Source organism: Macaca thibetana, chromosome 5 (genome assembly GCF_024542745.1).
Source record: "Macaca thibetana thibetana isolate TM-01 chromosome 5, ASM2454274v1, whole genome shotgun sequence".
In the NCBI taxonomy this organism is placed as follows: Eukaryota; Metazoa; Chordata; class Mammalia; order Primates; family Cercopithecidae; genus Macaca; species Macaca thibetana.
In genome coordinates, this window is record NC_065582.1 from 70,251,473 (window position 1) to 70,265,027 (window position 13,555).

General features: G+C 37.6%; 1 protein-coding gene across 1 annotated transcript in view; it reads right to left on the reverse strand.

Moving 5' to 3' along the window:
* Window positions 1-12,218, reverse strand: part of MYOZ2 (myozenin 2) — a 48,278-nt gene extending 36,060 nt beyond the window's left edge. The window contains exons 1-2 of the mRNA XM_050792350.1: window positions 12,025-12,218; window positions 11,402-11,491 (exon numbers count right to left, since the gene is read on the reverse strand). Of these exons, the coding sequence (XP_050648307.1) occupies window positions 11,402-11,477 (76 nt within the window). The 5' untranslated portion in view covers window positions 11,478-11,491; window positions 12,025-12,218. The remainder of the gene's footprint in view (window positions 1-11,401; window positions 11,492-12,024) is intronic.
* Between the last annotated feature and the right edge of the window lie 1,337 nt (window positions 12,219-13,555).

The following is a 13,555-nucleotide window of genomic DNA, read 5'->3' on the forward strand; positions in this document are numbered from 1 at the left end:
AGACTCTGTCTCAGAAAAAAATAAAAATTACATACTTAAGATCTAATACATTAATAAATTAAATGTAAATAATCTAAATACATCAATTGATGTCAGATTGGATTAAAAGTGAACCAACTATGGTTTGTTGAACTATGCTGCCTACATGAAACTCACTGCCTATAATAACATTATAAGCAAGTGAAAGTAACAGAATGGAAAAATAGATATCAAGCAACATCAACCAAATATTATCTGATATTAATATCAGATAAAATCAGAGCAACAAAATTTACCAGAGACCGGAGAAGGGCATTATATAATGATTAAATTGCGAATCCACAAAGATTACCTAGAAATCCCAAACGTATATGCACCAAAAAGAGAGCTACACAATATTTAAAGTAAAAAAATGTAGAACTAAAAGGAGACACAGACAAATTTACAATTATAGTTGGAAACTTCAATTCACCCCATTTTTTTTTTTTTTTTTTTTTTTTTTTGAGACGGAGTCTCGTTTTTTCGCCCAGGCTGGAGTGCAGTGGCCTGATCTCAGCTCACTGCAAGCTCCGCCTCCCGGGTTCACGCCATTCTCCTGCCTCAGCCTCCGGAGTAGTTGGGACTACAGGCGCCCGCCACCTCGCCCGGCTAATTTTTTGTATTTTTTAGTAGAGACGGGTTTCACCCGGTTAGCCAGGATGGGCTCAATCTCCTGACCTCGTGATCCGCCCGTCTCGGCCTCCCAAAGTGCTGGGATTACAGGCTTGAGCCACCGCGCCCGGCCAATTCCCCCCATCTTAACAGATGATAGAACAACTAGGCAGAAGAGCAGTAAGAATATAAAATTCTACAATATTAGCAACCAATAGGACTCACTTGACATTTATATTTTATTCAACAACAATAGAACACACATTTCTTTCAAGTGCCAATGGAATATATTTCAAGATAGATCATATCCTGGGCTATAAAATAAACCTCAACAAATTAAAATGATTAAATTATTCAGAGTGTTAGCACTGATCACAATAAAACCAAACTAGAAATTAGTAACAGAGCAGTAACAGTAAAATCTCCAAACACTTGGAAACTGATCAACATACTTCTAAATAATTCATGGGACAAAAAAGGAAGTCTCAAAGGAAATGAAAAATTCAGTGAACTAAATGAATATAGAAATACAGCATATCAAAATTTATGGGAAACAGCTAACGCAGGGCTGAGAGGAATATTTATAGCGCTAAATGCAAAGTTCAAAAAGAAAAAAAGTATCAAATCAATAAACTAAGTGTCTACCCCAAAAATCGTAAAAAAAAGATGAACAAAATAAACCCAAAGCAAGCAGAAGGAAAGAAATAATAAAGATAAGAGCAGAAAACAATGAAATAAAAAAATAAAAAACAGAAAAACAATAGAGAAAATCAATGAGGTATGCAGCTGGTTTTTAAAAGATCAGTAAAATTGATAAATCTCTAGTGAGATTAACACAGAAAAGATAGAGAAGGCACAAATTAACAATATTAGGAACAAAATAAGAGATATCATTACAGACACTGCAGATAGCAAACAGATAATAAGAATATTAATACTACAAACAATTCTACATATAAATTCACATAAACTTGAAAAATTAGAAAAAATTGACCAGTTCCTCAAAAAGCACAAATTACCTCAGTTCACCCAACATGAAACGAGTACTTGATTAACTGTATAACTATTCAGACAATTCAGCTTATAATCTAAAACTCTCCTCACCTCCCAAAAGCCTTCAGACTTAAATGATTTCACTGGAGAATTCTATCAAATATTTAAAGAACAATTATCACCAATGCCACATAATCTCTGCCCCAAAATTGAAGAGAGTTCTTCCTAGTTCGTTTTATTAAGGTAATGATATTCTGATACCAAAGCCAGAGAAAGACAACACACACAGACAGGCCAGGCGGGGTGGCTCACGCCTGTAATCCTAGCACTTTGGGAGGCCTGAGGCAGGTGGATTGCTTGAGCTTAAGAGTTCAAGACCAGCCTGAGCAACATGGTGAAACCATGTCTCTACCAAACACACACACACACACACACACACACACACACACACACACACAAATTTAGCTGGGCATGGTGGTGCGTTGGTCCCAGCTACTTGGGAGGCTGAGGTGGAAGGATCAGTTGAGGCTGAGAGGTGGTTGCAGTGAGCCGAGATCAGGCCACTGCACTCCAACTTGGGTGACAGAGTGAGACCCTATCTCAAAAAAACAAAACAAAAAAAAAAACACACACACACAGAAAAAGTTACAAAACAATATCCCATATACATATAGAAGCAAAATCCTTAACATATTATTAGCAAATATAATTAAGCAATATATAGAAAGCATTTTATATCATGAGCCAGTGGGGTTTAATCCAGGGAGGCAACGCTGTTTCACTATTCAAAGATCAATCAATGTAATTCACTATGTTAACAGGCTAAGGAAGAAAAATCACATTACTATGTCTTTGAGATCTAGAGCTAGGCAACGATTCACCATGTTAACAGGCTAAGGAAGAAAAATCACATTAGTCTAACTTTGGGACCTAGGGCTAGGCAAAGAGTTGCTAAACTACACCAAAATCACAATCCATAAAAGGAATAATTGATAAACTGGACATCATCAAGATTAAAAACGTTTGCTCTGAGACAGACCCTGCTAAGAGGATGAAAAGACAAGCTACAGGATGGGAAACAATATTTTCAAAACATGTAACCTTGACAACAGTCTAGCATAAATACAGAACAATCAAAATTAACTATTAAAAAAGCAAACAATCCAATTAGAATGTGGACCAAAACATGAAGAGGCATTTCAACTGAAAAAGATATACAGATTGCAAATAAGCATTTGAAAAGATGGTAAACATCATCAGTCACTAGGGAAATGCAAATTAAAATCACAATGATATATCACTACACACCTATCAGAATGTCTATAATGAAGAATGATGACAGCACCATTTGCTGGTGAGGATGTGGAGAAACTGGGTCACTTGCACATTGCTGCTGAAGATGTAAAATGGTACAGACACTCTAGAAAACAATTTAATAAATTATGTTATAAACTGAATGCAGATCTACCCAGCAATACTGGACATTTATCCCAGTGAAATGAAAACTTGTGTTCTTGGCCGGGCATGGTGGCTCACGCCTGTAATCCCAGCACTGTGGGAGACTGAGGCAGGCGGATCACCTGAGGTCAGGACTTTGAGATCAGCCTGACCGACATGGAGAAACACCATCTCTACTAAAAATACAAAAAATTAGCCGGGCATGGTGGTGCATGCCTGTAATTCCAGCTACTCGGGAGGCTGAGGCAGGAGAATCGCTTGAACCTGGGAAGCGGAGGTTGCAGTGAGCCGAGATCGCGCCATTGCACTCCAGCCTGGGCAACAAGAGCGAAACTCCGTCTCAAAAAAAAAAGAAAGAAAGAAAGAAAGAAAGAAAACTGGTGTTCTGGCCGGGCGCAGTGGCTCACTCCTGTAATCCCAGCACTTTGGGAGGCCGAGGTGGGCGGATCACGAGGTCAGGAGATCGAGACCATACTGGCTAACACGGTGAAACCCCGTTTCTGCTAAAGATACAAAAAATTAGTCGGGCATGGTGGCAGGCACCTGTAGTCCCAGCTACTCGGGAGGCTGAGACAGGAGAATGCGTGAACCTGGGAGGCGGAGCTTGCAGTGAGCCGAGATCATGCCTCTGCACTCCAGCCTGGGTGATGAGCAAGACTCCGTCTCAAAATAAAAATAAAAATAAAGGTAATTAGCCACTCTTATTATCCTTAAAAAAAAAGAAAACTGCTGTTCTTGCAGAATCATATATACAAATGTTCATAGCATCTTCCTTCTTGATAATCAAAAACCGAAAACAACCCAGATGTATTTCAGTGGGTAAACTATTAAAAACACTGTGGTCCATCCACAGCATGGTATTCAGCAACAAAAAGGAACAAATCATTGAGAACAAGACCTGGATGAATCTCTAGAGAATTACACTGAATGAAAAAGCCATTCCCAAAAGGTTATATGCTGTATGTATGATTTCATTTGTATATCATTCTTGAAATTACAGAAAATTTATAGAAACAGAGAACAGAATAGTGATTGGTCAGGGTTTAAGGAGAGATAGGGCCAAGAGAGAAGTGGGGATGGCTATGAAAGGGCAACATGAGAGACCCTTATGGGAATGGAAATGTTACATCTCTTGACTGTATCAATGTCAATATTCTGGTTGTGATATTGTACTATAGTTTTGCCAGATGTTACCACTGGGAAAGGGCACATGGGATAGCCCTATATTATATCTAACAACTGCATGTGAAACTATGATTATCTAAAAAAAAATCTCAAGATAAAAAATTTAATTAAGAGCTATGAGGCCATGAAAAGACATGAAGAATCCTTAAATGCATATTTCTAAGTAAAAGAAGCCAGTCAGAAAAATCTACTTACTGTATGATTCCAGCTATTTGACATTCTGGAAAAGACAAAACTAGAAGGCAGCATAAAGATCCATAGTTGCCAAGGACTTGGAAGGAGTAGAGAGACAGGGATGCATAACTGAAGCATAGGGGATTTTTAGGGCTGAGAAACTATTCTGTGTGATGCTCTAATGGCAGATATACGACACTGCATTTGTGAAAGCCCATAGAACTGCGTAACACAAAGAGTGAATCCTAATGTAAACTATGGACTTTAGTTAATGCTATGGTTTGAATGTGTGTCATTTCCAAAGCTCATTTTGAAATTTAATTGCCAGGCCAGGCGCGGTGGGTCACGCCTATAATCCCAGCACTTTGGGAGGCCCAGGTGGGTAGATCATGAGGTCAGGAGTTTGAGACCAGCCTGGCCAGTATGGTGAAACCACATCTCTACTAAAAATACAAAAATTAGCCATGCGTGGTGGTGTGCACCTGTAATCCCAGCTACTCGGGAGACCGAGGCAGGAGAATCGCTTGAACCCAGGAGGCAGAGGTTGCAGTGAGCCGAGGTCAGGCCACTGCATTCCATCCTGGATGACACAACAAGACTTCATCTCAAAAAAAAAAAAAAAAAAAAAAAAAGAAGAGAAAAGAAAGAAATTTAATTGCCATTGTGAGTATTAAGAGCTCAGAGCTTTAAAAGGTAATTAAGCCATGAGTACCCCACCCTCATGGGTGGGATTTGTGACCTTATACAAGGATGAATTCAGCCTCCTTTTCCTTCTTGTCCTCTGCCATGTGATGACTCAGCAAAAAGACCCTCCCTTGATGCTGGCACCTTGATATTGGACTACCTGGCCTCTGGAACCATGAATCAATTTCTGTTCAGTATAGACTACCCAGTCTCAGGTATTCTGTTATAGCAGCACAAAATGGGCTGCAACAGTTATCAATATTGGTTCATCAGTTGTTACAAATACACACTGATGCAAGATGCTAATAATACAGGAAACAGCAGCGGGGAAGAAGTTTATATGGGAAATTATTGTACTTTCTCCCTCACTTTCCTGCAAACCTAAAACCGCTCTACAAAATAAAGTCTGTTATTAAAAATGTTTAAAATATTTTATACCTCTTCCTAATGCAATGAAGAACAGCTCTGTTTGGCTCTCTAGCATCCCCAAACAAAACAAAACAAAATGCTGTGCTTCACAGTCCCCAGGAATGGTAGAAATAGCCTATGGAAAAGGCATAAGAAAAACAGAGCAGAGTACATGAGGGTATTTTACAACAATTTCCTGAGATTTGCTCGTCAGCTTTGCTGAGTTCTACAGGGAATATTCACACTTACTTATTTGCAAGTGTTTGGAGTCTCTGTCACTATGTGTTTGGACCATGGAAGGATGAACAAGTTTATTTTTCAGTGTGTCTATGAATATCCCTCAACATACTAGACAGTGTGATGGGGATGCGATATTTCAATTTTTTGATTCTGGATTCAGACTAGCAAGTTCCATTTAGATTATAAAAGATGGGATATTTTGCATAAACAGATAAAACACACAAACAAAATTCTCCAAGGTTTTCTTCCCTTCCCTTCCCTTCCCTTCTAATAGTTAAATTTATGATGTCACTGGAGCAAGGGTTTCAGAAACATTTGTAAGTTAAGGAATCTAATGCATGATCACTCTCATTAAACTTTCAGAGTCAAGAACGCTGTCAGCTGAGCACACAGATTCCAAGTTCAGCTGTTCCCTGCCCTTCACTGAAAACCCTTGCACGGGTTCTTAATGGTGTGTTTAATCTTGGTGCTTGATAAATGATATGTTTTATTTAGAATACATACCCTTGCCTTCATGGCTTAGAGGGTTGTCTTTGTGGCATTAGATCATCTATTGAAAATAAGGCCACGCGTGGTGGGTCATGCCTGTAATCCCAGCACTTTGGGAGGCTGAAGCAGGCGGATCACCTGAGGTCAGGAGTTCGAGATCAGCCCTGCCAACATGGCAAAACCCTATCTCTACTAAAAAAATACAAAAATTAGCTGAGCGTAGTGGCAGGCACCTGTAATGTCAGCTACTCAGGAGGCTGAGGCAGGAGAATCACTTGAACTCAAGAAGCGGAGGTTGCAGTGAGCCGAGATTGCACCACTGCACTCCAGCCTGGGCAATAGAGCCAGACTCCATCTCAAAAAATAAATAAATAAATAAATATGGCTAGGTATACTTTCTTATTGGTGTCATTTATACTGATCCATAACTTCAGTTAGATGAGTTAATTTAATCCATAGTTTGCAAAGACACTCACTTACAAATAATTGTAGTAAGACAAAACACCTTTTAAAACTGTTCTACCATGATTGGCAACTGCAATTACTAGAGGGTAGCTAGCTGAAGCTTATTTGCTTTAGGGTGGGCTTATTGATTATCTGCATTTGCACAGAACTCTTCCTCCTGTCCCTGGACAGTTGGCCTATGCAATTGAATAATAGTGCACAAAATATGTTCTTCTATAAAGTAACATGTATGTACATATTACATATAACATGTAAGATCATAGTCCAGACTGTGATTTTGGGTAATGCCTTAAAACTCCAATTGATAAAAAGTTCTGTGATAATTATCTCTACATAAAAAAGTTGATTTTGAATACTATCTGTGATTCTTCATTTTCTTATTTTATATGTCTTTGTCTTGATTTGAGTTCTAAGGCTATTTTATAAAGTTTTCAAAAATTAGTCATTAATAAAAACATTATTTAAAAACCATAAATCTATAAACATTCAAAAAATGAGATTACCAATGTATTGAATTACACAAACAGAATAATCTAGTACTGTTTATAGGATGTGTATCTAAAATATATTTGAGTGAAAAAGCCTTCAAAGAAAGCTAGGATGATGGAATAATATAGCTAGAATTGAACTCTGCAATTTCAACTTCAGTGTAAAATACAGTTTAGCCTAGTTCTCTTGTACTAGTTTTCTGGAGTGCCTTATTAGAGGTTAGATGCTCAGAAAACTTATGAATTCACAAGATATGACTGCACACCAGTTTTCAAAATAAAACGTGCAAACCTTTCTAGCTCTTATTTTTCTTGGGGCTATGAGAATGCTAATGTGAAAGGTTAAAACAAACAACAGAAAATTACCAAAATTTTACACTGAATCATTAAGTTCTTCTTCTATAAACTTTTTATATTTGATAGGAGGTATGAAAGGCCTTTTTGGCATCTTCATTTTGATTTTGAAGATTTGATTAGTTAGAGTTTAAGATACGCTCCTACACGAAAAGTTAAAGCAGTCTTCATGTAATCGTTCATCTGAAATTCTAGACTTTGTACTTTTTCAAAGAGTCCTTGCAATTTACGTCAATATTATCATTTCCTTTGTTACTGATGGAAGAACTCAAACACACTGATGTTTGGCTTCTGCACATAGATCAGTAAATTAGAATCATGGAATTTTATAATTAGATGTATCAGCAAATCCAGCCTTCCTCATTTTCTGATGTGAAATCTGATGTCTAGTCTGGAACCCGGGACGCCTGGTACCACATTAACAACAGCACTCCATTTAGAACCTGGGCTTCCTGTTTTCAGACCAAAAGCTAAGCTCTCTTCCTGAAGTTACAAAAACAACCTGCCCAGTTCTCTTCTGTGTGCTGGGAAAAGCTGTTGCCCAATCATGAGGAGAAAAAAACAAACAAAAAACATACCAAAAAAAGCCCTCCTAGAACCCAGGTAAGAGGACTGTAGGGTGACCAAAGCTTACTTAGGAGGCACTGTGGTCTTCTCTATTTATGAAGCTCTTATTCTAAACTGTCAGCAATATCCATGCTTAAAGTCAGGGAACATCATACTCCCAGTTCTTCTTACGGTTTTTAAAATTCCAATTCCTTTCCCCCAGCATTTCTAAACAGATGCCAGTTTCTCTAGAGTGCCTCTCCTTATTTTATTCTGATTGCCCCATCTCTTTGTCAGTTTATTACTTCCTATCCTTTCATTCTTTCCTACCTCTCTCCTTCCTTCAGTCTTCAAGTTTCAAATGAGTTACTGAACAAGAGAAAAATATGATTAATACTGGAAAATATGTACAGATTTAGGGGTAAATTACACAGGGCTCAGGGGTGGGGACTATTAGAGGCTGTCTTTTCTCGTCTCTGTAACTAATTCATGCACAGATAATGCCAAATTATTTTTTGTCTTTTACAATAGCACGTGTTAGATGGTAACAATTGTGGCTGAGATACTTTTATATATAGCACAGAGGTTTGTCTCACAACAGTAACCAGGACAGCTTTACCATTAGCTCTGCTTCCTGCCAAGGTGGTGATGATGGTAATCATAACTATGATATGGGGAAGGTAAATCTAAAAGCAGGCAGCCTTCATGTTTGGGATGCTTTTTATTAGTCATTTGTTGGGAGTGTGGTATATTTGTTTCTAGTATATAATTTGAAACCAAATCATAATGGATTCAAAATAAGCAACAATTTGGGGGTGTGATTAGTAGAGGCTGGGAGTTATCCACCTCTTACTCATTCTATGCAGTTAGCATTATAATCTATATGAAGAGAATTTTTCAGTAATTCTTTGAGGTTATTTCTCCTTCTGATGGAATGAGGGCTCTGATGTAAAACTCTCCATTTCTGATTCTTATATTTTTCTACCGATTTATCTCAAAGACTCACCCACTGCAATCTCTTTCCCCTACAAGAATGGGATTGAATTTCCACCTCATGTTCAGAGGACAATGACTGATTTCGCCAACTCATTGTCACATTTTATACTCCTCCAAGCTAAATGTTTTTGGAAAGTAGTAATATAAATTAAATGAGTTATGGTGCTGAAAAAGATTCCGATGCACAAGGGGAGAGGAGGGAAGGTAGGAAAAGGGGATTTTGACTGGAACATCCTTTTCCATTTATCTTTATAAAGGACAATCCGGTCAAAATTTGATTTATTTGTCTTAAAATTAAGATGAAAGCAGTTGCATGTTTTATCTTAAATTATCCAGATTTTTACTGCTGCAAAATGTTTGAAAGTTTGGAGGATCACTCCCAAAAAAGTTTCTCTGAAGTTCATTTTATTTCTGCATCCTGAGAAAAAATTATACTCCCCTAGCTCCAGATCGCTAAACATCATCAAATAGTGACGTTCCATATAAAATGTCAGAGGAAATAGAAAAATATTTGAGCTGTTTCATAAAGTACTGAAGTTATTTCATCTGGGATGAGCTTGGAAAGAGTCTGATTATCCCCACGTTATCTGAAATACTTGACATTCCAACAAAGACAGAGCATGTGACTCCTCTTAAGGGAGCTGGAACTCATCCAGTGACATGGGAGGGAGGGTTTCAGCTGAGTACGTAGCTAGGATTTACTGGTGGTGAGATAGTGGTTTTGAGGGTTTCCCCCACTTTGATATATAATTGTGTGTTTTTTCCCAAGTATTTTTCATAAAACAATAGTTATGTTTATAAAAAAGGAAAAAAAAAAACTTCTTACTTTTATAGACCTATGTCAGAGCTAACAGAGTAGACTCCAACACATGACTTAGGCTGGAATACATTAAATGGACTGACTGTTTTATGATTAGGATTCCATTAGAAAACAATAACATAAAAAGTCTATTTTAAGGTAAACAATTTTGTCACAAACTCCAGTGATCATCTGATTTTTGACACATTGATCAGGGAAGCTATGAAATAATTTCAAGTAAACTACTTGAAGCTGGAAATACAAAGATGCATGAAATTTTAAAAGAGGCATGAATTTTGGAACTTTGGATTGGTACGAGTTCAGTTCTGGCATCTGATTCAGAATTATTCTCATTTTATTCCAAGCTAATTTGACATTATAGTAAAACAGGAGAACCAAGTTGAATCCAGTATAGTGGTTTTGTATTGCAGAAAATAGAAAACAACAACAGGACCTCTTAATTATGACTACATTGTGTGGGGAGCACCTAAAAGTCTTTGATTCTGTTCCTCTTGCTTTATGGAAGATGCAATATGAAAACATTATGCTCAATACTCTTCCCAGGTCTCAAGCTTCTAGGTCTCAATAAGGTAGTGGTGAAAGGCTGCATTCCTTGTCAGTAGAGAGGAAATAAGGAGGCATTCTGAAAATTCCACAAATATATCTGAAATGGCTCAAATCAGCTCCTAAGAGTACCTGAATATTTTTTCTTAACTTTTAAAATTGATGCTATACCTTGCTTATAAACAAAGTTGAATTTCCTTTATAAGACTCAAAATGCAAGTTACAAAGCATTGCTTTCTCAAGTTATTTGCTGGAATTTAAAGAAAAGGAGAGAGTAAAATAGTACCTAGTATGTAATATATATTAATATTTTTTGAGTCATATGCTTTAAGACTACAATAACTTTATATTTTCTCAGAAGTTACAAATAAAAGTAGACTTTGCACACAAAATATGTTAGTAAATCAATTACCAAATTTGAAGGGTTAAATAAATAAGCAATAGAAATGGAGTTAAATAATAAGCAATAAATATGAATTCCAACTTAATAGCTTTATAAAAAAGATGACAGAACTTATTTTGAGTGATTTATATAATGTAAGGTAAGAGAAATCAAGCTAAACCATGTGGGATGGACAATGAAGAGAAGATTGTATGAGACTTGTCCAGAAAAAAAAAAAAAAAAAAGAATCTAGAGTGATCTTAACTTATAATGTGGAAGGCAGGCCAAGCAGAATGTACATCAGCTGTCAGATTGCTTCATGCCTTTTACAGCAGTTGTTCCTCTGAAAATAGCTTCCAAATGAGAAAGGATGACTACAAAAGGATTAGTTACCATAGGCTTTTCTACACCCCTTAGAGCTCCAGGTTTGTTATGACAGAACAGCAAGAATTTAAAGGAAGTAAACTATGGAATATTAAACAATGTCAGGTTGGAGCCACATTCATGCTGATCTATATTAATGCTACGAAGGATTTTTATTGATACCATTTCCATGAACTTCCTTCACGATGGCTGTTGCTTGCTGTTTTCTCTGCTTCACCATAGCATTATGTGATAGCATGGTTTGTTTGTTCCCTGTTAAAAACAAAGGGACATTATTGAGGCAATGTGAAGAACTCATTTGGAGTGTCTCATAATCACTGTTGTGAAAGACAACATCTTTGTTCTTTCTTAAAAAGTTATAATCGCTTGCTACTGAAAGACTTCAATATGCATTCCTTATCTGGTGACAGAGTATGTTATTCATTGACAGGCAATGTCACAGTGAACAGAGACCCAGTCTTATCTGGACATTAATATAATGATCATCAGGCAGTGAGAAACAATGAAATTGCTGGTCTCCTTTCCCCTCCCTCTCTTTTCTCCACAGTATTTTAATCTATCATTGTCTCCTCACTGGCCTTCATTTGTACCAGCATCATACTCCATCAATTCCAGCAAACTGTAAGAATGAAGAAGACACTAGATAAACCAGAATTCTTTGGTGGTAGCATTTTAATATTGGCAACAGCTGCTCTTTAAAGCAGAGAACACCCATTTATGAGTCACAACTCTGAATCTCCTTGGACAACTGACTAATAAAACATTTTAGGAAACAACATACTCACCTTGTTGTTAGATTGTGCTTTTTCAGCGGGGATGAATCCCAGTTTGTGGAGGAAGACTCTGGAGATGGACTATGGATGGCACTTGGGCCTGATGGTTTTTATCCTTGAACCTGGGACAGCATGGTCCCTGCTCTGACTCAAACTGGAGACTGAGCTTTTCTGAAGAGACTGGCATTCAGCTGACATCAACTGACTATATATAGCACCAAATACTTTAGCTACTCATATCTTCCTGGCGAAAGGGAGGAACAGGGAAAGATTAGGCTCTCTCATTGTGTTTCTAGTTTGTGAGACGGTTAAATGAAGCATTCATTGGACATGCAGAAAGTTTTTAGTGAGCACTTTCTGTTTGAACAGATAGTAACCAAAAGGGATTTTAAACACTTTTAAACATCTAGCTCTTATGTTACATCTTAATTGAGGGGGCAAGAGACACACACATGAATGAGAACAGAATGATAGATTATTCATAATTAAAATGAACAATATAGGCAGTAATATCTATGTAGACTCAAGAAAAAAGGAAGGGGTGGATCAATAGAGCCAGTTCTTAAGCTGGAGTGAGAACTCATGCTAGGTTCAGAAAAGTGCATAGTATTTGAATAGTGAACTCAGGAAGCATTTTGAAATGGACCATTAGAGGATGAGCCATGAAGCTGGGTAAAAGCTGAGACTCATAACTGGGTCATGCTTTTTGAAGAAGCCTGCAGAGACCAGTCCCTGCAAAGTTGACCACTCTCTACAATGTCTAGGGTCAAGGATTTTCATTTGTGGGCATGAAAAGATTTGAAAGGTTTGCCTTTCAAAAGGTTTGGCCTCCTTGATGGTCCCTGGACACGAAAGCATGTTCTCATCTCTGGGCTCTTCCTTTTACTACTTCCCCCTTTCCTTTTACTATTTCCCCCTTTCCTTGGTTGAAATGGTATCCTCAACAGATAATCATTATGTTAATTTTGGTTTCCAAAATGAAAGTAGATACTGTATTCCTTTTACTATTTCCCCCTTCCATACTTTCTCCCTACTCACATGACATAGTCATGCATTCAGGAGTCTGCTCAGATAACAATCCCTCATAAAATCCTTCCCTAATCACCTTGTCTAAAATATCACACAGTGCCACTCGCTAGTCCCTTGCTCTGCTAAATTTTCTTTATATTTTTCTATTAGTTAAGATAAAAGTCAAAGGGGAGTGACAGAAACTGCCCCAAAACAGAACTGTAAAAAGATGGAAGATGTTTCTCTCACAGGTAAGCTTAGTCTAGAGGTAAGTAATTGAGGGTTTGCATGATTGACATAATTATCAAGGGCTCAGTTACCCTCTAACGTTTTGCTCCACTATCCCTAAAATGCAGACCCCTTGGGCCTAATTGGCTGCCCCAACTCCAGTCAGCATGCATATATTTCAACCATCAGGAAAAAGAGCAAATAATGAGAAGGGAACACTGTCTTCTTTTCAGAACATGTCTGATATTGTTCATACTTCCGTTTACATCCCATTGGGCAGATCTTAGCCATATAGCCGTACATAACT